Source organism: Pyxicephalus adspersus, chromosome 2, assembly GCF_032062135.1.
Source record: "Pyxicephalus adspersus chromosome 2, UCB_Pads_2.0, whole genome shotgun sequence".
Classification (NCBI taxonomy): Eukaryota; Metazoa; Chordata; class Amphibia; order Anura; family Pyxicephalidae; genus Pyxicephalus; species Pyxicephalus adspersus.
In genome coordinates this window covers 133,210,857-133,232,643 of record NC_092859.1, presented here as the reverse complement: position 1 = coordinate 133,232,643, position 21,787 = coordinate 133,210,857, and the positions used below count along the sequence as shown (strand labels likewise).

The 21,787-nt window shown below is 36.9% G+C and overlaps 1 protein-coding gene across 1 annotated transcript in view; it reads right to left on the bottom strand.

Moving 5' to 3' along the window:
* Positions 1–21,787, bottom strand: part of ADAMTSL3 (ADAMTS like 3) — a gene marked incomplete in the record, with an annotated part of 213,664 nt that overhangs the window by 19,028 nt on the left and 172,849 nt on the right. Inside the window, 1 exon segment of the mRNA XM_072402452.1 lies at positions 10,251–10,377. Coding sequence (XP_072258553.1) covers positions 10,251–10,377 — 127 coding nt within the window.

Genomic DNA, 21,787 nt, shown 5'->3' with positions numbered 1-21,787 from the left:
AGGAATGTTGTGTTTTGAGTTTCAAACCTTAAAAAAAAGCTTTCTAAATTTAAATGTAAAAGAAAATATTTCATAAACCCTTATCACTCTCTCCAAATGAAACATGAAGATTATTTTTTTATTCGTAGAATTCTAGCATACACATGTAGTCCATCAGTGCAGGGAAGTCAAATGGGTCTTTTAGGCAACGTGATAGGAATGACTTATGCTCAATGAATACAACCATGTACCTGAACTTGTATTTGGGTAAGATCTTGGTTTTCGGAGATGGTTAGATCTCTTATACGCATCATATGGCCTAATATGCGGACATCCCTCTAAACTATTGAGTTATGTGGCCTGATTTATCAAAGCTTTCCAAGGCAGGAGAGGATACACTTTTATCAGTGAAGCTGGGTGATCCAGCAAACCTGGAATGGATTTGGTCCAGGATTGAAAACATTTGCTAACAAATACATTACTTTTAGGAAATCCATTCCAGGTTTGCTGAAGCACCCTGCGTTACTGATGAAAGCATACCCTCTTAATAAATCAGGCCCATTGTGTCAAGGTAGGGATGATATATGACAGTTTTAGCCACCATGGATTAGGAAAATGTAAATAAACAGGCCAATATTGTATTTACAGGGTCAGCAGTGAAATCTATTATTTTAGTAGCAGTAACCTGTGTGCATACCAATTTGTATTTATTTTATTTGTATACTTTTATTTATTTATTTAATTTGTATACTTTTAGTGAGAAGCTGTGATGGCAGAGGCACAAGCAAGTTTCGTGTTGTTTGAGTTACGGGCCGTCATGAAGTTTTTCTTCTCCAGGGAAAGGAAGGACACTTCTCCCCCAGTGTTTGTGACATCTCAGTGTGAATGTCCTTTGCTGACTTTCCCTGGAGAAACAAAAACTTCATGACGGCTCGTAACTCCAATGACATGAAACGTGCTTCTGCCTCTGCCATCACAGCTTCTCACTAAAAGAAAAAACAGTTTTAAGAATCGCAAAGACCTGATATTTGCACAGTTACATACTAAGATATTAGGCTGTCATATGCCCCCACACTCATTTTTCTATTTCATCTGGAAGGGGGCAAAGCCAGGAAATTCTCAGCACCCCTTCGAACAAACATTAGATTGAAAGTAAAAATTGGCCTATGGGTATAAAGACTAATTTTATTTGATTGGTTTTCCAATTGTTTTTATGGTCTTTACTTTTTAATAAACGCACATATAATATTTGTAAAGACTAGAATAGATCATAAAACAGATAATGACTTTGTAGTCCCCCAGTTATTATTAAGACTGTTGAGGAAGTAATTAACCTGTCACACCTGTTGACTGTTTCCTATTTCCTATCTTATGAAAAACCACCCAATGTCAGGTCTGACTCCTAACTGTTGAATACACAAAGGAAAGAATTCAGCTCATTAAATAAGCAAGTCACTGCCATGTGTAATGCATAGCACATAGAATTTTTTGTTTTCATAATAGACAAATGAAATGAGAGAATAAGCTATATGTATTGATTCTGTAAAATGATTTATTGTACATTATATGCTACTTTATATAAACACGTTTATACCTTAAATTTTATTTCTTGTTACACCAATTAAATCTAAACTCACATAACTTAACAGGCATTTAAATTAATATATTGTACCATCCCAGTTTGGCTCATCAAAATGGCATAAGATCCTGAGAGAACCAGGTAAAGATGCTGGAGTGAGGAGAGGTGATAATAAATAGTTCTGAAAAGTCAGGTAAGTTTTTTTTATTGCAGAAGAGACATGGCCGGTCCCTTCTGCAATAAAGAACTTGCCTGCTCATATCCTTTTGTTTTTAGTTTTACTTCTGGTCTAAAGCCAGATTATTTTACTGCTTGCTTGTTCCAGATTAGTGACTTGGAATGCACAGGAGCAAAGGACAGCCAGGCAACCAGCATATTCAGAGGTCAGTAATATCAGCCTACATATTTTTCTCAGTGTTGCTTTAAAGCATTGAGAACCCTAGGGTTCCTCCAGAGGTTTTAGGGGTTCCTTGAGAAATTAGAAGTTTGTGTCAGTTTAACTGATACCAATGATCTTTTGGTTACGTGTTTGATTCTGCTGACCAGCAATGTAAGAGGTATTCTTTCCTATGCTAATATAATATGAGTTGATGGTATAGGAATTATAGCAGGGGTTCCCTGAAGACCTGAAAGTTATTTCAAGGGAGAAACACAACTTTAAAAGGATTACATTGGAAAATGTGAGAGAAGCTATATTTGGAAGGTGCCATTGTCTGACTTCTGAGCAGCCCACAAAGTCTTGGGCACAGAAGTCACTTACAATAAATACAAACAGATTCCAAGGGTAACAATGAGATGGTTTCTGTTATTTCAGAGGCAGTGCAGCATCAGTGTCTCACCATGATAAGACACTTTGATAAGTGATCTTCACTGGAAGATCAAAAGGTATTTTTGTTACTTTGCAAGGAGAGGAGAAAAGTTTGCACTTATATTTATGTGCTGCAGCACATATTTTATTGGGAGCTCACAGTTCTACATTAGGAGAAAGCTGCATTGAATAAAAGCATGCATTATGTGTTCCTTCCATTCTCTTTTTTCCAAATCAAGATGGAGTTCGGCTTTAATCTTGTTGTTTTTATTGCACATGGTTGTGTCTTTCTTGGTGGGACCTCCGCATTGCTCTGCCACCTGCTGTAACATTAGACCCGAGTGCTTATTTTGCAAAGTGTAGTAAAAAAATAAAGTGCTTATATGCTTCAGTAAACACTCTTGTACAAACTGTTTTCTTCATCTGTATAGTGTCAGTGGAGACAGACCTCATGCTTGGAGCTCTTGACATGCTATTAGGCTTTTACAAACATGCTCTTAGTCAAAGGATAAAAGTCACGTTCACCAAATGCATGCCAGCCAGAAGTGGAGCCCTGCCACTACAAAGATACGTCTTGGCCAAATACTCAGCGGAGTCGCTTTCTAAAACCACTTTCAACCACACTGGTTAGTTCCAGTTTTCCAGTCGGCTATCAATTCATCACAGGAGGCTCCAGCAGCAGGCTTTAATGTGAACGATCATATTCTTCACAGACCTACACCTAGTAAGACATATTGCTTGGTTGTAGAGATGTTTTCCTTGGGAGAGAAATGCACAACACTGGGAATTTATGAGAGCCCAAACTGCCGCATGACACTCACAATACTCCTATTGCAGGCTGGAATTTTCTAAAATCACTTAAGTACATTTCACAAGCATTTTTTGCTTTCAAAATAATCTGTTGCTTTAATGTAAACCCAAGATTAGGGTACCCACAAGATACACACTATAGGTAGAAATCCAGCCCTTTCACCACAATCGGCTACCAGTGACTTAAGTAAATGATTAATGATATAAAGTAAATCCAGAACTAAATTCAGGATGAAAATTCAGCTTATATCATGTTTTTAATGCTAATGCGCCAAACAGGCACTTCACTGAACATATATTGGTAACTAATTCCAGCTACAATACCACATAAAACTGCATAGTAGTTATTATGTTGTATTATTATCTGTAGTCATGAATCCATCATTCTAACCAGAACCCCTCATTTATCCATTTGTTCAACAATTAGCAAAAGATATTCTAATGCTAAAAGTTACATGCTCCAATGTGTAAAATCTTGGCATGGAAAAAGTGGCTGCCAGCTATGCGCTGCTGGCTGTTGCAGCCACAGAATACCTCCTGCCATCTCTATTTTTGTAACATTAAAGGCTTATCCCGACCGTTCCTTTTTTCCAGTGCTAAAGCTGAGGTTCACCGCTGATCTAGTCCTCGACTACTCCACAACCACACCTGAAAACCTTCAACAAAGCACCCAGGACCACTGCTGGGCATCATGAAGTTGGAAATTGGTTCCACAGAGGGGATACCATCATGATTTTTCAGTTCCATTCTAAACAATCCCTAACTGTAATATCAATATCATATAGTGAATGCAGTTCTCCACAACTGCACCTTGGTGCCCGCAACCTCCTGGCCAGTGAGTGGTTGATAATAGGCATCATTGAACGGTTAACCACATGGTTGTGCATTGCGCGTATGAACAAACCATCAATAGCATTGCAGCAATCTGTATTGGAATAAAGATCTGTGCTAGTACTATATACATCCAAATACAAATGCTTTGCCACAGAGCGCCTTATCTTGTGTAAGCCTATTACTCACAAACACTCTCCATTTCTGTAAATAGTAACAAATTAAGTGGCCTGCTCATGGAGCAAAAATATGTGTATAGAGAATAGTGGAGACTCACAGTCTGGCGTCATTATAGTTAAAGCTTGGACAGGAAATTTTGATCACTTCTTTAGATCAGCTTGTTTGTACCAGTTTTTAACACGTAAAATTCCTTTCAACCAAACAGTCCATCAATTTACCCAGAATAGTCCTTGTCCCCAATTTCTCACTGCAAGCTACAGGATACACAACAGCGTGATGTTAGCAGGAACACTAACACATGTTCATGTACTGGACATTACGTATAAAAGCTCTGGGAGTCCTAGACATGCTAATTACAACAATCACTTCATATGTCACACTGAATAAAACACAAAAATATTTTGTTTGACAAGGTCTGTGTTTGCGGTATTGAGCTTTTTGGAGTGGTATCAATACACAGGCTGAGTATTTATCAAACTTATCACCTGACACAACCATGCCGGCTGCCTCGGCTGCCTGACTCATTTGTAATGTTTTCAAGCTGATGTAAGATTACGCTCATGCTTACAGATGGGAAACATTGCTAAAGGAAGGCCATAGAAGGAAATATTGTATTCTAATGGACAGTACGGGGTCATGATTGCTGTGATCTAAGATTACTTTCTCATCGGTGCAGTTATCATTGAACTTCACTGGCCTGTGTTCAACCCCTTTTCTGCACATAGGCAGTGCCATCATCTATAGGTAGAGCAAATAATACATAGGCAGTGCTATCATGCATTGGTAGTGCATAGAATACATAGGCAGTGTTATCATGTATAGGTTATGCAAAGAATACATAGGCAGTGCTATCATGTATAGGTATACATAGGCAGTGTTATCATGTATAGGTCATGCAAAGAATACATTGGCAGTGCTATCATGCATTGGTAGTGCATAGAATACATAGACAGTGCTATCATGTATAGGTTATGCATAGAATACACAGGCAGTGCTATCATGTATATATAAGTAGTGTATAGAATACATAGGCAGTGTTATCATGTATCATGTATGATCATGTATCAGGGGTTAGCACTCCAGCCTTTGCAGAGCTAGGTCCCAGGTTCGATCCCCAGCCAGGACATTATCTGCATGGAGTTTGCAGGTTCTCCCCGTGTTTGCGTGGGTTTCCTCCGGGTACAGTGCTATCATGTATATATAAGTAGTGCATAGAATACATAGACAGTGCTATCATGTATAGGTTATGCATTGAATACATAGACAGTGCTATCATGTATAGGTTATGCATAGAATACATACGCAGTGCTATCATGTATAGGTAGTGCATAGAATACATAGGCAGTGCTATCATGTATAGGTAGTGCATAGAATACATAGGGCAGTGCTATCATGTATAGGTAGTGCATAGAATACATAGGCAGTGCTATCATGTATAGGTAGAGCAAAGAACACATAGACAATGCTATCATGCATTGGTAGTGCATAGAATAAATAGACAGAGCTATTTTACATACATAACATACAGGTTCACAATTATTATATGCAATTATGTACTTAGTAAGACCTCGTTTTTGTGGAAGAGCAATCATATTAATAACATGCATGTAAGACATTGGCTGAGGGCAGATTAGATTATTCCAATTTTTTCAGCCTTGTAAAGGGGAAACTACTCCTACTACTGATTGTGTTGCTAAACTAAAGCTAAAGGTCTCCCTTCAATCAGGTAAATAATTGATTCCACTGCCTGCGATCATGGAAATGGCCCATTATGCCCCTGTAAAAGTAGAGCAGGGAATGCAGGAGATTCACACTTCCAAAAGTGTCAATTTCTGCAGAGATATCAGACTGGGATGGGGTGGGCTAGCTATAACTATGGCGTTTGGTGGCCCAGATAGCGGGGCAGAATACTAGTTATTTTGCAGGGAGATTAGGCATTTCTAGTTCAGTTACAGAGTTAATTACAGGAGCTGATATGCTCACCTTATATAAAAAGACATATATAGACCATTAAACTTGATGGAAAGTTGTTTAGTTTAAAGTCACTGCAAAAGACAATGTGGCACAGATGGAAAAATTAATTTAAATTGTGAGCTGTGTAAATGTGGAAAAGTTTTCCACAAAAAAAGTTTCCACAAAGGTTTCTATCCAACATAGTACAATGCTTACAAAAGCGTTGGTTTTATTTTTTTAAATGTCAAATTGTATATTTGTTAATATTTCAATTAAATTACCCCCTCATAATGTCAGTTCAGAGGTTATCACACTGCTTATGGGATCAGGAAGGAATAGGTTTGATTTCTGTAATTTTCGGAGCCGCTATTCAGTCACCTAAATGTCAAGGTCAGTTACTAATGACCATAGTGTACAAATAATATAGGAAAATAAGGTTGACTTTTCCAAGCCATGGTCTATTCAATGGCACAATAAATTGTAAATAAATATGCGTTATTGTTTTTCAGCATGTTAATCTGACACACTTATTTGATTGTACTTATCACTTGGTTGTGAAGTTGACTGATGGTTCCCATGTATTATGTTATCAACCTAAGGCTCTGCAACAATCTCTCATTCTAAACTGCACCTTGGTTAGGAAGATGATTTATTTTAAAAGTTTATTTTATTAGATTAAGTTTAATGCATTTTGTGCGTGAAGTTTTTTTTTTACATAACAAGAATTTTATTCTGCTGTCTAATCCTCTTTTTAAACATCCCTGTCTTTTGTAAATGTATTGCGGCACTGACAGTATTCAATATGAAGGGGGCATGGAAGACCTATGCAAGACAAAGAGTTGCTCAGAATTTTTCTTTCTTCTGTACAAGAGGAAGTGCTAAGGCTCGTTCAGCTGTCATGGTCTTTGTGTTGCCAGTTACCTATAATATCATCCTTTCTTGCACTTAGAAGGAAATCCTGCAAATAAAACAATACCATATAGTCTCTAGCCGTCCTGCCCATTTCCTCCAACACCATCATTGCTTGAAGAGATCCCTTTTATGTAACCTCTGAATAATGGGGTCAAGGCAATGACACATCACAGTGTTGAACCACCTCACTGCTTTTTCTTCACTTATTGTGTTTAAGATGTATTTAACATTAAAGGATATCTAAAAATATAACCACCATTATGTTAGAATTGATTAAAGCAAAAAAAAAAAAAAATTTCATCCCTGAAAATTCTCTTCCTCTGATCTCTGTTTCCAAACCAGCTTTTAGCTTGCTCAATGGCCAAGGAATCTATGGGCTCTATGGGCTAATCCAATGAGTATTTGAATTAAGTTGTAAAGCTAACCTGGAAAACCATGGTGTCATCTTAGAGAGGTCCAAATCATAAAACTTGCTGAACAGATTTACATATTCTTTGGCACTTAAAACAGCTCCCCAGAACAATTGACAACTCTTTTAAGAAAGTTACTGAACTTTTGAGCCGCAGTTTAATTGCCATTTGAATTGTTTCCTAACAAAAAGGTTGGACATTCAACTAATAATTAAGGTGTACCTAAACTCAGAAATTATACTTTACATAAAAGGGTAGAAAACTCTTTTATTTAAAGTAAAAATTTTGTTTGTTTAGGTTTTTTTTTAATGCAACACCCTTTTTTTAATATTATAATGTTAAATATTATATATTTTATATATATAAATTTTATATTTTATAATAATTACAATAATATATACCTATATCACGCTTCACGGGAGGCTCTCGGGTGCTTTTTTGTAAAAAAGAGAAATTTTTTTTCCAACCTACGTCACCTGATCTCACGCCTGGGTTGGGTGGCGTAGGAAGAAGAAAAAGAAAACGCGAAGATGGTGCCCCCTGCGCTATCTCGGAGATGGATACCAGGACAACACGGCACCAGATGGAAGACACCTCAGGATGGATCGGACTGGCTTGCGGGAATGAAGGTAAGTGTAATTTTTTTTTGTTTCAAGCACTTTTCAGTTTAGTTCCTCTTTAGACATTGGGTGATTTTGCATTTGGAGTAAAAATAAATTTGAAAAAGAAAGAAATCTAAAAAAAAAAATAAAACACTGTATTTTACTAGCATTAGACCTGTAACAGACACTGGCACCTACAGAAGTGAGAAGATAGACCTTGCTTCTCCCAAACCTACCAATAACAGGAGGTGAAAGACAGGCGTGATGATTTTTTCTCACTACTGGTTATTAATATAAGGCTGCCAAATGTCTAATTTTTCAGAGTGTTACAGATTTGTTCATTGGATTAATTCCTTTCTTTCAGGAAAAGTCTTGGCACTTTTTTCATTTCAGTTCCGTTCTCTTCATCCCAAAGGAGCCATAAGCAGTGCACGACCTTATATTTTATGACTTCAACACTGAGGTGTTTAAAATGGAGAAAAAATGAACTTAGAAGCAAAAATAATCTGATCTCTACAATAGATATGATTTGAGCAATGAGCTGTAAACTATATTCTATGGCATTTCAGCAATTCTTTGAAAAACCACATCAGTTGCTCTTTTTAGCACAAAGCAGTTACTCACATCAGCCGCTAGAGCTGACATATTTTATTTTAAAGTCAACTTTTATTACTATAACATATGGAGGACACACGTGAATTGCTAAAAGTGAATATAACTCGGACTAAATAGTTTCTATCTTAACAAAAGTGCTGGAGTGTTGGTACCTTATGGAACTGGTATTTAAGTAAATCCTTGAAAACCTCCTTGGATCCTGGGGCCAGGCAACACACAATAGGCTTGGCTGGATCACCTAGGTTCACCCATGATAGATTATCTTCCCCAGTCTTGGGGAGCTTTAAAAAAAATCTGACCCATTGGGCCTGATTTATGAAAGCTCTTCAAGGCTGGAGAGGATACACTTTTATCAGTGAAGCTGGATGATCAAGCAAACCTGGAATGGATTTGTTTAAAGTCATTTGCTATTTGTTAGCAAATGTTTTGAATCCTGGACAAGATCCATTCTAGGTTTGCTTGATCACCAAGCTTCATTGAAGAAAGTGTATTCTCTCCAGCCCAATGTATTGACTTCCACCGAATGTCCCCTCTTGTTATTCAACAATCAAATGCAAAAAAATCTATGCGCAGTAGAGTCTGGCATTTTGGTACTAAACAGGAGGTAAAATTAGTAGGCAATGAGGTTTAATCTCGATTCAGGGTCCCATGTACAGCCTGAGTTAAGGGTTCATTCAAAGACAAGTCAAAAGATACCATAGTAGAATGGAAAATAAAGGGTTTTAGTAGGATTGGATATTTTTTGTAATACTGCTGTTGATGACAAACCCATGCTCATAAAGAACTGATTAAGGCATTGATGTCCATCCTGGGCTGTAGATATGGAAGAACCCCATTAGGATAAACTACGCTGTCTTAAATTGTCCTTGGGGAGTCACAAACTTCCCACTGACATTTCTAGCAATGTCTTCTTCAATCTAATTTTTGTTTTGTTTGACATGTTCTGTATCCAAAATAATGTTTCACATGTCTAGTGGTAAGAATTATTACTTTGCTCAAAGGTGAATCAAAAAAATAAATAGCAGACAATAGTAGCCATTTTTCTAAACACTGGCTATCAATAACAAACTACTCTGTTTTTTCTATTAGAAAACACAGTTTTCACATTTTTTAATCCTGTGTTGCATTTCAGTATTTTCAATCTCTTCCAGGCTCTTTGCAGCAACTTTTACTTTCTATGCTCCAGCAGTGACTGCATATCATTGCTTTGGGGATGCTTCCTGATACCATACCTGAGTGCATAGGAAGCATCTGGGAAAAAGTGTCACAGTGTTGTAGTCCTATATAGATGATGTGCTAGAACAAGAACCTGCACAGCACGACCACCAGTCATTGTTTTTAATTAATACTGTTTTAATATTTAGCAAATGTCATATGTTTAAAAATTACTTTTCAATTGATTAGGAATTTAGTTTAAATAATATTCACCTAGGTTTCTTTTTCACCTTTATTTGACCACATATTCCAGTAAAGACACATTATAGCAGATTTATTTTGATTTTGATTATTTTACTACAAAGCAATTTGAGAATAAAAATATATGAAGGTTTACACATTAATGGGATACTTACGTTTTTCAGGGGAAAGATGAGATTTGGATTGTCCCCTCACCAGCCTGCAAGTAGACCCATCTCCGGCACACACTCCACAATTGTCTTCTTTGGCATTACTCCCAAGCTGCCGATCACAGCCCACGGCCTGCCAACATCAACAGCAAAAGTTAGAAGGAGGGCAGACCTGTAGTACACATGCTCAGGTTTCTGGAATTTTATTTATTATGTTATGCTTTTCACTTTATGAGCTGGCCTGATTCTGTCAGAGCACACATTGTTTCTCGGTTGATGTTAGACACATCCTGTGGCACAGTATCATTTCTGCTATGGTAATAAAGTAGACTGCTTATCAGTTGATAGAATGCAAGCCCAAAGGAAAACAGAGAAGTCTAGTATTACAGTATACAGTACTGTCTCATCAGTATTTCTGTTCATTGTAATCCAAAATTTCTTGTTTTATGGATGTCCCCACTGTGTTCTTGATTTAACCTCTGACTGCATGGCAGAAGGATTTGAATTAAACAGTATGTCTTTAAGGGCCAACTCCACCAAAGCATATATTCAAGGCTTGTCTAGTGTATAAATTACATGTTATAGTATCTTTTGATGCCCCCATCAGAGTTCCCATTTCTGTCCTATGCTTCAGCCACAAATCATTGTATCAAAGTCCCCACTAGATTTTGTATGATGTTAAAGGGGGGCATATTTTATAGACTTGTGGGAGGACGCAGAGTCAGCAGTAAAAGTCATTAGTTAACAAAAAATAGGAATAGATAAATGAGCTAGGTATGCAAGTTAATATAAATATAATAACTTGTATTTATATAGCACTAAAATATTACACACGGATTTACAAAGTCCAAAGTCCTGTGACTAACTGTTCCTCAAAGAGGCTCACAGTCCAAAGTCCCTACCATAACCATATGTCTATTCTAGGTTTGCTGGATCACCCATTTTTAGGGCAAAGCCAAAGAACCTGGCAGTAGGTTTTTGGTAAAACGACGGACCAGAGTGCTCAAGGGAAAGCACCCAAAAATGGGAAGAACATAAAAATTCTCTGTAAGAAATGAGACCCAAGGGGTGAAAGGGGAGAGTGCTAGCCACAATGCCACCCAAAGCCAATCAACCTACTGCATATTTCTGTGACAAATAGGTTGAACAAAAAGAATCCAGTTTGAAAATAGAGACTTTTCCTGTAAGTTCAACAAATCCATCTGCAATGTGTGTCCATTTTCTTTGGGTGCCAGTGGTCTGAGGGTCCCAGTGCCATTAGCTGGTGTTTTCCCAAGAGTGAGCTCGTACAAGCAGCTGCCTCATGCTATAGGTCATATGAGCTTATTTTATTATAGCAATGATAATTGTGGAATCTTCTTCGTGCTTTATTTGAAGTCCGAGATTTATTTTGGTTTTAGATTGTGGAAGGGTTAGAACCCCCTGGTAGGTATTTGTTGCTGCCTGTCTCCACTGGGGATGTTCTCGCTTTCTCAATGGGTCTGATCTAATAAAGCTCTCCAAGACTAGAGAGGATACACTTTCATCAGTAAAGCTGGGTGATCCAGCAAACCTGAGATGGATTTCTGAAAAGTCATTTGCTATATGTTAGCAAATGTTTTTAGTCCTGAACCAGATTCAAACCAGGTTTACAGCCAGGACATATATTAATGAGGATAGAAATGTACATGACAAATGTCTCATGATATCTTGTTCTGAATGCAGAGTGACTGGCAATCTACATATACAGGAGAAAGGGGGCAGGTTCACGGGGCTATATACTGGTGTTGATTGGAAGAGAATTTATAGACAGAATAGAAGGGGGATAACAGAGACAACATGAAGGTACATGGACAATTATGTCCCAGAGGAGAACATACGGATACCTTTTTTTTTAAAACCCATGTAGAATTCAAGACTTTAATTTAGCTACAACTGAATCACTATTACATACAAAAATTTGCTTTTTGATATTTAAGCAGAATATTTCATAAATAAAAATTAAACCACCCTTAAAATGATTAAGAACAAGAACCCTGTACTAAAAATGTAATATATCCCTCCCTGTTTTCCAATACTCTTTTCCCAAGTTGTCCCTCCTGTTGTAGGTACAGAAAGGAACCTGTCACTGAACAGCCAATAGCAAGTGTCTACATCATGCATGAAGTGGCATGGACGCCTGTAGAAGGACTTTCACTGTGTTAACGGAGGAAGAGAGAAAAATGAACAATTGTGACTGCAGCTGTAGGGGATTTATATAGCGCCAACATATTACGCTGTGCTGTACATTAAATAGAGGTTGCAAATGACAGACAGATACGGACAGTGACACAGGAGGAGGAGAGGACCTTGCTCCGAAGAGCTTACAATCTAGGAGATTTTTACTTAAGTGTATTTAGAACAAATGTACATGTTTCTCAATATCTTGACAGCTGAAAAGGAGAGTTGCAGGATCTATCGTACAGCCACCTAAACCAATGGTCGCCAACCTTTTCGGATCCATGGACCACTAAACTTACAGGCTCTGGACCGCGCATGAGCAGGGAGCAGTGCATCACTGAAAAGGGAAGAAACTTCGTCCTGAGTGATGTCATGATGCTAGAACCTGCCCACTCTCCCATCGCAGGTCTGAACCCCTAAGCCTGCTATGCATATGGGAGACATGGTCCACTGCTCAGCCGTCCCCCCAAGCAGGGTCCTTCTCCACAATTAGCGACCACTGACCTACACAATCCAAACAAAAAATGTTTCTTTAAAGTAATGTTTTAGGAAAGTATTATCATAAATAAAATGTCTGTTTGCAGACATTTTAGTCTGTTTGTTTGTTTGCAGACATACTAGTAACTTGGATTATAGTTCTATGCAAAGTTCTAAAATTAAAAAAAAAAAACAATGAGCCGATAATGCAAATTAGGAACTTTTTTAAGTATTTCAACTTAGAAGATTTAGGGCAGCTGCAGACTAAAATGAAAGGTCCAAATATTAACAGAAAGTTACAAAAAAAGACTCATGCAACAGTTATCTGTTTATTCCTGTAAATGTTGCCAAAAGCCAAGGATTGGCCTCCGCTATCACAGAATATGAACATTTCCGCCATCACAGAATATGAACATTTCTGCTGTAGCTCCAAGATCAGGCACCCAGGCAAATTTCTGCACCGCTGCAAGTTACATATAAATATTTTGATATACAATCTTAAAGTAAGCTTTGACACATTCCATGCATTAAGATCTGACTTAAAAGGTCCCAACAGGATTTGTTTAATACAGTGATTTCCATTACATACGCATATTACTATTATTATTTTTATTATTATGTCTGGCGCTGTTTCGCTTGAGCTACTTAGAGGTCATCAAACCCTTCTTACCACTTAGAAGCTGCTTTTCATTTGTCCATAGCTGTGTAAAAGGAAAAAAAAAAGTCTTGGAATAACATAAACCATGTCAGGTCAGCAATCATTTTACTGGGTCTGCAATCATCATCGGAACACTGCACTCATTTTGCATTTTATATTGAAGATTTAATACAGGGGATCAGGACACGGATACGACCTGTACTACACCAAGGGATCTAAACTTTATTTTACCTCTAGGGCAGGAAGTATGAATGACAGCCAGCTTCAGCAGCCAGGGTTCACTCTGGATTAATTATTAAGTCATGACTATGATGTATGTTAACAATACATTTTTGATTAACATATGAACTGCTATGAATTTGGCATGTGAATTAAATGATAAAAACATGGAAAAGGGCCATTGCATTTTATATTACTTTTACAAAGAAATACAGGGTACCTATTGCAAGCTATACTTTAATTTGTGATAAAATCATAGGATTGGTGTCAGATGCGCCAATAATCTTGGCTTGGAAATCCAGTATGGAGCTGAGACATATGCTTTTTGTCAATGGTAGTCCATGCATTTCACTGGCAACATTTCCAGCACTGATCTAGCGCTGTCTTCCTCTAAACTTATACCCCAAAAGAACCTGTAAAACAATTTTCAGGTCTCAGGGAACAACCACCAAAAATTATCAGCAATTCTTGTGCATGCAACACATGTAAGATTATCACACCCACAAAGCCGGAGCTTGCATTTATTGTGAGTGATGCTGTGTATTTTATATTTAGTAATGCAGTTTCCATTCATGCATTAAAACCATAAAAGAAATAAATCATCTTGTACTTAGGCCACATATCTTTATCCCTTCTGCTGCTCAGCCATTGATTAAGGAATAATGTGGCTCCAGGAAGCACCATTTCCATCCCATTCGGGTGACTTTAATAAGGATTGCAGTAGGCACAGAGAAGCCCTATTTAAATTTTCTGTACTGGCATAGCTCCCCTCATCAGACACCAACCGCCCTTTACATCTGTCCCTGAATGCATCTGTTGGCATTACTGATGGAACATAACAGTTGTAGCCAGTCATCTGCACATCCACTGGACACTAGGCTCTTGCTTAGCTTGCCTGGTGGATGGTTTTGGTCTAACCAAGCCTCTGAACCAAATCACCAAACCCAGATTTTGTGCCCTAGAAATAAAAGGTGAGTGATATTTTGCTGCTGTGTTGGTCATTCTTCATTTATGGACATGTCTATGCTTCCTTCTTAACGAAATGAAAATAACCTTAAAGATGGTATGCATCAGGTAGTAAAAAAACATGCAACTAAATATCCTTTCAGACAAATTGGAGTAATGGCGCCAGTCCTAAATAAGACCTCCCCAACCCCTGTATCTAAACCCCAACAGTTTGCATATGCCCTGTTGCTAATCAGGACATATCCTTCTCCTCCTTTCCAAGGATATTACCATACAGTTTTGTGACAGATGAAATTATTATTACTATTTTCTCTTTAATTATTCAGTTAATTTTATTAGTAATCTATTATACATCAAAGGCCAAATTTTGGCTAAGTTCAGACATGCAAGTGGCAACTCCAGTTAGTCATTCCACTATCAATTTTAACCAAACGTGAGATAGGTGGTGGTGGTGAGGAATATTGATATGTATGCATGACCATTTGCTGAAAAGCTCTAGTAAATGGATGCAATGTGTTTTTAGTTCACATGTCACAAGGAATTATGAGCCATCTGCTGTCCATCAGAACTCTTGCATTTTGCATCATTTTGCAAACATTTGCAGAGTGGTTGGAAAACTTTTCCATTTAAGTCTATGAAGGCGGTTTTACAGTTGACTGCCTTAAGCTGCTGCATGTAGCGTCTCAAAGACCTCAATGAAACCGCACTGCCTATGAGTGCAGACAAAAATAGATATTTTAACTGCCCTCATTTGTTTCTGTTTTATTCAGGCGTCTTTGCAGTTGGAAACGGCTGTGGTTTACCACACGTCTAGGATCTAAGCATGTGCCAACATTGTTATGTTCAGGTCCAAGGAGACCACATCTTCTGCAACCTTGCAGTGAAGTATCCCCTGCAGAATGATAATTCACTTTGCTAAGTGAACAGACTAAATTCCTTTGGTTTAATCAATGTTTACAGGAGTTTCACAAGGCATAGATTTCCTGTCTTCCGACAATACATAATTTTAGCCTCTTTATTACACTTTCACATCTGCAGTGTACATGAGAAAATTCTGTTTGGCCACCTGAGCCACAAAAATGAAAACCATTAAAAAGAATGCCAATATTACGGAGACGCAGCCAAAATGGGTGACAATTATGTCATGTCTATGGCACTTTTTCAGTGCTAATCTACTGACACCTAACTGTAAACACATTTGCACTAATAGGCCATATTCTGTCTTGCTTCTTAACACCTTACATATATGACCCACTACACTCATAATTCTACATGCTAAGCAATATTCCAAGAAAAAAATTCCCTAGCTTTCAAAATTAAACAAATTTATAGAGATAGATTATACAAAATAGTTGTTCACATGCATATTGTGCTGCCCAGGACATAACCCAAATAGTCAACCAGCAGATAATTCATGTATTTTTGTGGTACAATGGTTTTATAGTAAAAGATGCACATATTACCCCCTCCCATCTCTCTGAAGACTAATCTGCCAAAAATTCATTCTGATTTTCTTATTGTGGGCTGACAACACACAACATTTTAGTGGATGGAGTGGATTTAGCCTTGCCATATTTGCTATGCTAAACTGCTAACCACATTTACCGTCTTCAATATGTCAAGCCTTATAAAACACCTATGAAACAGCAAAAAATTGTGACATTCAAAACAATCAATACAAAGCTAATAAAACCTTTACAGCTCATCAGTTTAGAACTGACCATAAATGAGGGATATAGAATTAGAATGAGGGCTGATGCCCAATCTGTATTGAGCAGGGTGTTATTTTGTTTTTTTGTTTTTTTTTATTACATTTATAAATGTTTTTTTATATATTTTTTGTATGTAATTGCTATTGCATTGAGGCTTAAAAGCCCCCTGTGTGATAGCATTGGGGAGGTGAAAGCTCATCTTTATAGAGACATTGGCACTGATTTATTAAAGCTCTCCAAGACTGGAGAGGATACATTTTTATCAGTAAACCTTGATGATCTAAAAACCTGGAATGGATCTGTTCTAGGATTCAAAAAAAATGTGCTAACAAATAGCAAATGACTTTACCAGGTTTGCAGGATTACCCAGCTTCACTGATCAGCTTTAATAAATCAGACCCTTTTGCAGGATCACCCAGCTTCACTAATGAGCTTAAATAAATCAGGCCCATTGAGTGTGTTTTACAACTTTTAGACCCCTAATGTATCTCTAGCCCACTACTGCTTGAGTTGAGTAATTTGAGGTTTTTTACATGGCAAAGAAAGGGAAATCTTCTTTATTAACAAGGCTGCACCAAGCTTTAAAAACACAAGTAATCACGAAGGCTAAACCCACCACCGCCCCAATTATTATTGTCTATTGTGTTGTAGTATTGATTATTATTTTGATTAGTTTCATTATAATTCATTTGATTTTAACATTTGACTAATGATTATGAGACACAATGATAGGGATGAAAAAATGAATAAACTATTCAGTGAAAGAAAGTTTATTCACTGAGGCACAAAGTAAAATCACATAACGTTTTTGACTTATTGTATACGCTTTCCTATAATAAAACAGGTATTTCACCAGTACGCCTCTGTAATTTCAGATGCTGTTTCACTGGCCCATATGTTCCAGCTAAAAATATGCTGCTTAAAAGGCTCCCTTTCATCTGAAAATGTGAAAGACTTCTGTTTACTCCTGATGAAAGAATGGAATCTAATGCGAGCCGCAGCCAGGGAAAGTTTTTTATTTTCCTTTAGAAAGAATCATCAAGCATGTTAGAGGTGTTGTAGGTATAAGGCTCAGGTCATACAAGAGCATTTCACACATGCAGGCAAAAATATTGTTTTCCCATAAATTCTGTATTTCTGGCAGGAACCAAGGGTTAGCCAGTGGCTTTTACATGAAGATGGTCCAATGACCAATAAATTGTAAATAATTCTAGACTGCTATAAATTGCTCATATGTCATCAAGGAGTATATGTCATCCACACAAAAAAGAGAACATTTTAGCTGTACTATAAAAACATTTCAATGCATATGAAATCATCAAGATGAATCCAGGAGGAAGATTGAGTGCTTATGGCAGCATCCACACCAAAGTAAGGACATGTAAGTGCAATTAAAAAATTGCAATCAAGTAAGTAAGGTTATTTTATTTCAGAAGGGACATTCTCTGTGCCTTCTGCAATAGAGGGTCTGCCTAGTTGCATTTTTTTTATTTTTTATAGTTTAGTTTTGCTTTAAGCCAGACCTAAGTTCAGTGACAGTCTACCATAAATAAAGCCATAGTCAGAATGTATATCTTTATGACATGAATGTCACTTAGTTCTTGAATCTGTCAATTTTTGATTCCAATGCTATTCTTTATGGGGCACTGGGCCAGGGCATGTATTTGTCATAATTCAGGAAACACATTTATATCAATGGGAGGTACAAACAATTTTCAATTTTGTGCAGCCTCATGTATTTAGCAGGAATACTGTGGGTTAAAGAGGATCATTTAAATGAATTTACTTTTTACAAAAACAGAAACAATGTTTTCTTACATTAATTAAATGTTAATATTTTTTTCATTTTGATTATTATGTGTTCATTTGTGTTTGATAAAGCAGTAGAGCAATAATTTGGCACCCAAACAATGGCTTGCCGAGAGCTCTGGCTGATAAGATGTCTGTATTATGAATATACGAGAACTCTTATCATAGAAAGTGTTAGCAAACAGTACTATAAGAAATCAAAGTTAAGGCTAAAGTGACTTTAAATAATCAAGCATTAAAATATAGGACATTCAAATATTGTCTTGAGTTGGAAGAGATCCTTTTCACCCAGTATGGCAGCATTGAAAGAATTAGGTAACTTCTCCCTGTCACTCTATAAGGCTACCTATGCCAACAGAGGTCAGTTTTCTAAATTTCATAAAGAATGGGGTTGTTTAATTGAGTCCATGCATTTCCTGATATATAGCAGGTTGGACATTTTCTCTGGTGGGTCAACTTAAGTGTGTTGAGCTTTCTGACTGTATTAGAGGCATATTCTCTGTACAGACAGCTTTCTGAATAAATTTGCTCCTGTGGGAGTTCAGATGTGCTCTTTTTTGTTCCTATAACAATTACATTTTGTTTGTTCCTGTAAATACTTGTTTTCTCAGGGTACCTCTATATTGCAGAATTATAATTGGGACAGAGGTAGATAGAAGCAAAGATGGTAGGGGTGGGGAACATATAACGGTTTAGGTTCTAGCTATATTTAAACTTTAGGTTATTGCAGTATTATAAACAATTTCAATAACTTTTTAAAAAAGCATTCAAAGATAGAGAGAAACTCAAATGAGAGAAAAGGGTTATGGACACAAGGGGACTGTGTCATGCAAAATGGGTCTATTAACTACCCAGAAACAAAGTCAGAAAATCATGTAAAGTTTTAGGCCTAACACACATCTTTGCAAGTTTATGGTATAAAACATAGTGAAACCTTTCATTTTTAAAGATAACCCAACCCATTAAGGCAACCATCCATTTGTTGGTACATTCCTGAATGTTGCCAGTTTATTTATAATGAATAGGCTGCCGTAACACATTACACGTTAATGTGTTAACACCATTTGCCTGAACATCTTTCTGAAGTCATGTTACACGTCTCAGCATTTTAATTGTTCCATAATATATTGGTTAACCTAACATCTGTAAAGTGATGTGCTGGGCCAAAACCATTGATAATTTTAATTACTTTTGCTTGTTTCTCAATTAAAGGGACCAATGTTCATTTTGTTCTTTACATAAATTACATGTAAGAATCTGGCTGTTTGCTTGCTAGTGGTAACGCAGTGATTACATTGCCTGACAAGGAAACATAAATCCGTTTACACATTTTGAATATGAAGGAATGTAGACCTGTAATGTTCAGAGGGAATTATGGTTTTCATAAAATGCTGCCTACGCACTGACACTGTCATCAGTTATTTTTTTCCCGTCAACCAGAGAAAAATATTGTATGGGATAACTCCCACTAGCAGTGTGATTCATTACCTATTGCACAAAATGAGAAAAAGTACAATCGCAGCATATGGAATTAACATAATGCTAATAATTGTAAGGTGTACAATCATCCTGTACAGCGAATCAGAAATCAGCCACTATCAACCTGACCATTATAATTTCCTAAAAATGTAATACTGATTAGTTGCCATAGGTCATTGCTTACAGTTGGCTTTACTTTGGTGTACTTCATGCTACCTTAGACAATGTATAAAAGTTTTGAAAACATTCACAACTAAAACTATCAATACCAAGTCAAATCACTCAATAAAAAACACAATAAAATGATAAAGGTCCACTTGTGAAAAGTAAAGGAAAGGGCATAGCTTGGTGTCAAAGAAGAACAGTTAGTAACTAGATAAATAATTCAAACTTTAAGTTATAAATTGTTAGTTTTAGAAAACTGCACTGCAAAAAAAAACTCTGTGCAATTATACAAACACATAATATGGATTCTCTCACTTGCCATGAAATCCAATGTTTTTTTCTGTTCAACTGGTATAAATATATAAAAATCTGCCTTTATATTTAATACCTGAATGGCTAGTACAATCAAATTAGCAGTGGGAAGATCCCATCTCATAGACCTTAAACTTCCCTCATATGGAAGCACTATCCCTCTTTTAGACACTCTATCCTATATCCCCCCTCCTTCCCAGTTGTCCCCCTTTTGGTTCTAATGTATAGATTTTTAATGCAAACCATAAAAAAAAGTAGTGACATTGCCATAATACCTGGTCCAATGGTAAGTCAATCGACAAAAACATTGGGATGTAGTCAGAGCCAGAAAAAGGCCCTATGGCATCCAAGGCAAGAAAATGCACCTGCTCCATCTTTCCTTTGAACTATTTCAGCAGCATAAGTTGCAGGTCATGCTCTTTTTGCACCACCTTTCTGCTAGTGGCCACTACTTCTGCCTACCTCTTGGCCAAGCCATAGATGTGGTGGTTCTAGATCAGAGTTTCTCAACCAGGGTTCCTGCAGAGGTTGCTAAGGATTCTTTAAGCAATGGCAGTTCATGCATCTCAGGTCAGTTTAAGTGACACCAATGATCTTTTTGTGATCTGTAAAGGTGATATTCTTCCCACTGACCACCACACTATTATACTGTGAGGTGTGGATATAGTAATTATAGAAGGGGTTCCTTGGGACCCGAAAGTTATTTAAAGTGGTTCTCCCATGGTAGAAAGGCTATTTTAGAATAGATCAAAAGATTTTTATTGTTGCATCTATTACCATCAACAAACAGCGGGCCAGCAGGGTCCCAAGACTAAAAGGGGTATTTTGGAAGGATAAGGTCATCAGTCTCTCCTTCCCAGTTCCATTGTAGATTTGTAGAAAGTCACAAGAAGGAAGGATAAAATGGAAGGTTCATTTATTAGATATAAAAGAAAAAAATATAAATAAAAGGATTTAACATAAGGATTTTTATGTGTGATGTCTAGAGAAAGAATTTTCATTTAGTAAGATGGTGACCAAGAATGATTCCTAAACAAAGATAATGCTGCCCTCTAAAAAGCGGAATTATTGTTGGTGGAGTAGTGTGTAATCTTCAGGAGTTAAAAAAAATATGTTACATAAACTCATTACTTATCCTGCATTCAACATGAAGAAAAAAAAATACCCACAGAGATGTTAATATTAGGTATTTTAACTAGAGTTGCCCTTTAAAAAGTTGAAACATTAATATTATTTCAAGAGAGTAGAACCAAATGTGAATATATAAAAGTAATGAGATGAAATGCATAACTGAATAACATTAGGGACATACCTTGTCCTTACATATATTTTGGAAGAAGAAAGTGAGTATAAATAGGAATGTTTATGAGCCCATATGCTGCTTAGTGCCTTTATACTCCACATGAATCGGTTAGTTTTTAACAATGTCGGCATGTGTTTTATGTACAAAAAGCAGAACAGGCTGTAGATTTTAAAGATGAAGTGATTATTTTCCTTAGCATGCTTTTTAAACCAAAAAGGCACTACTCATGCACTGCAGAAAATCT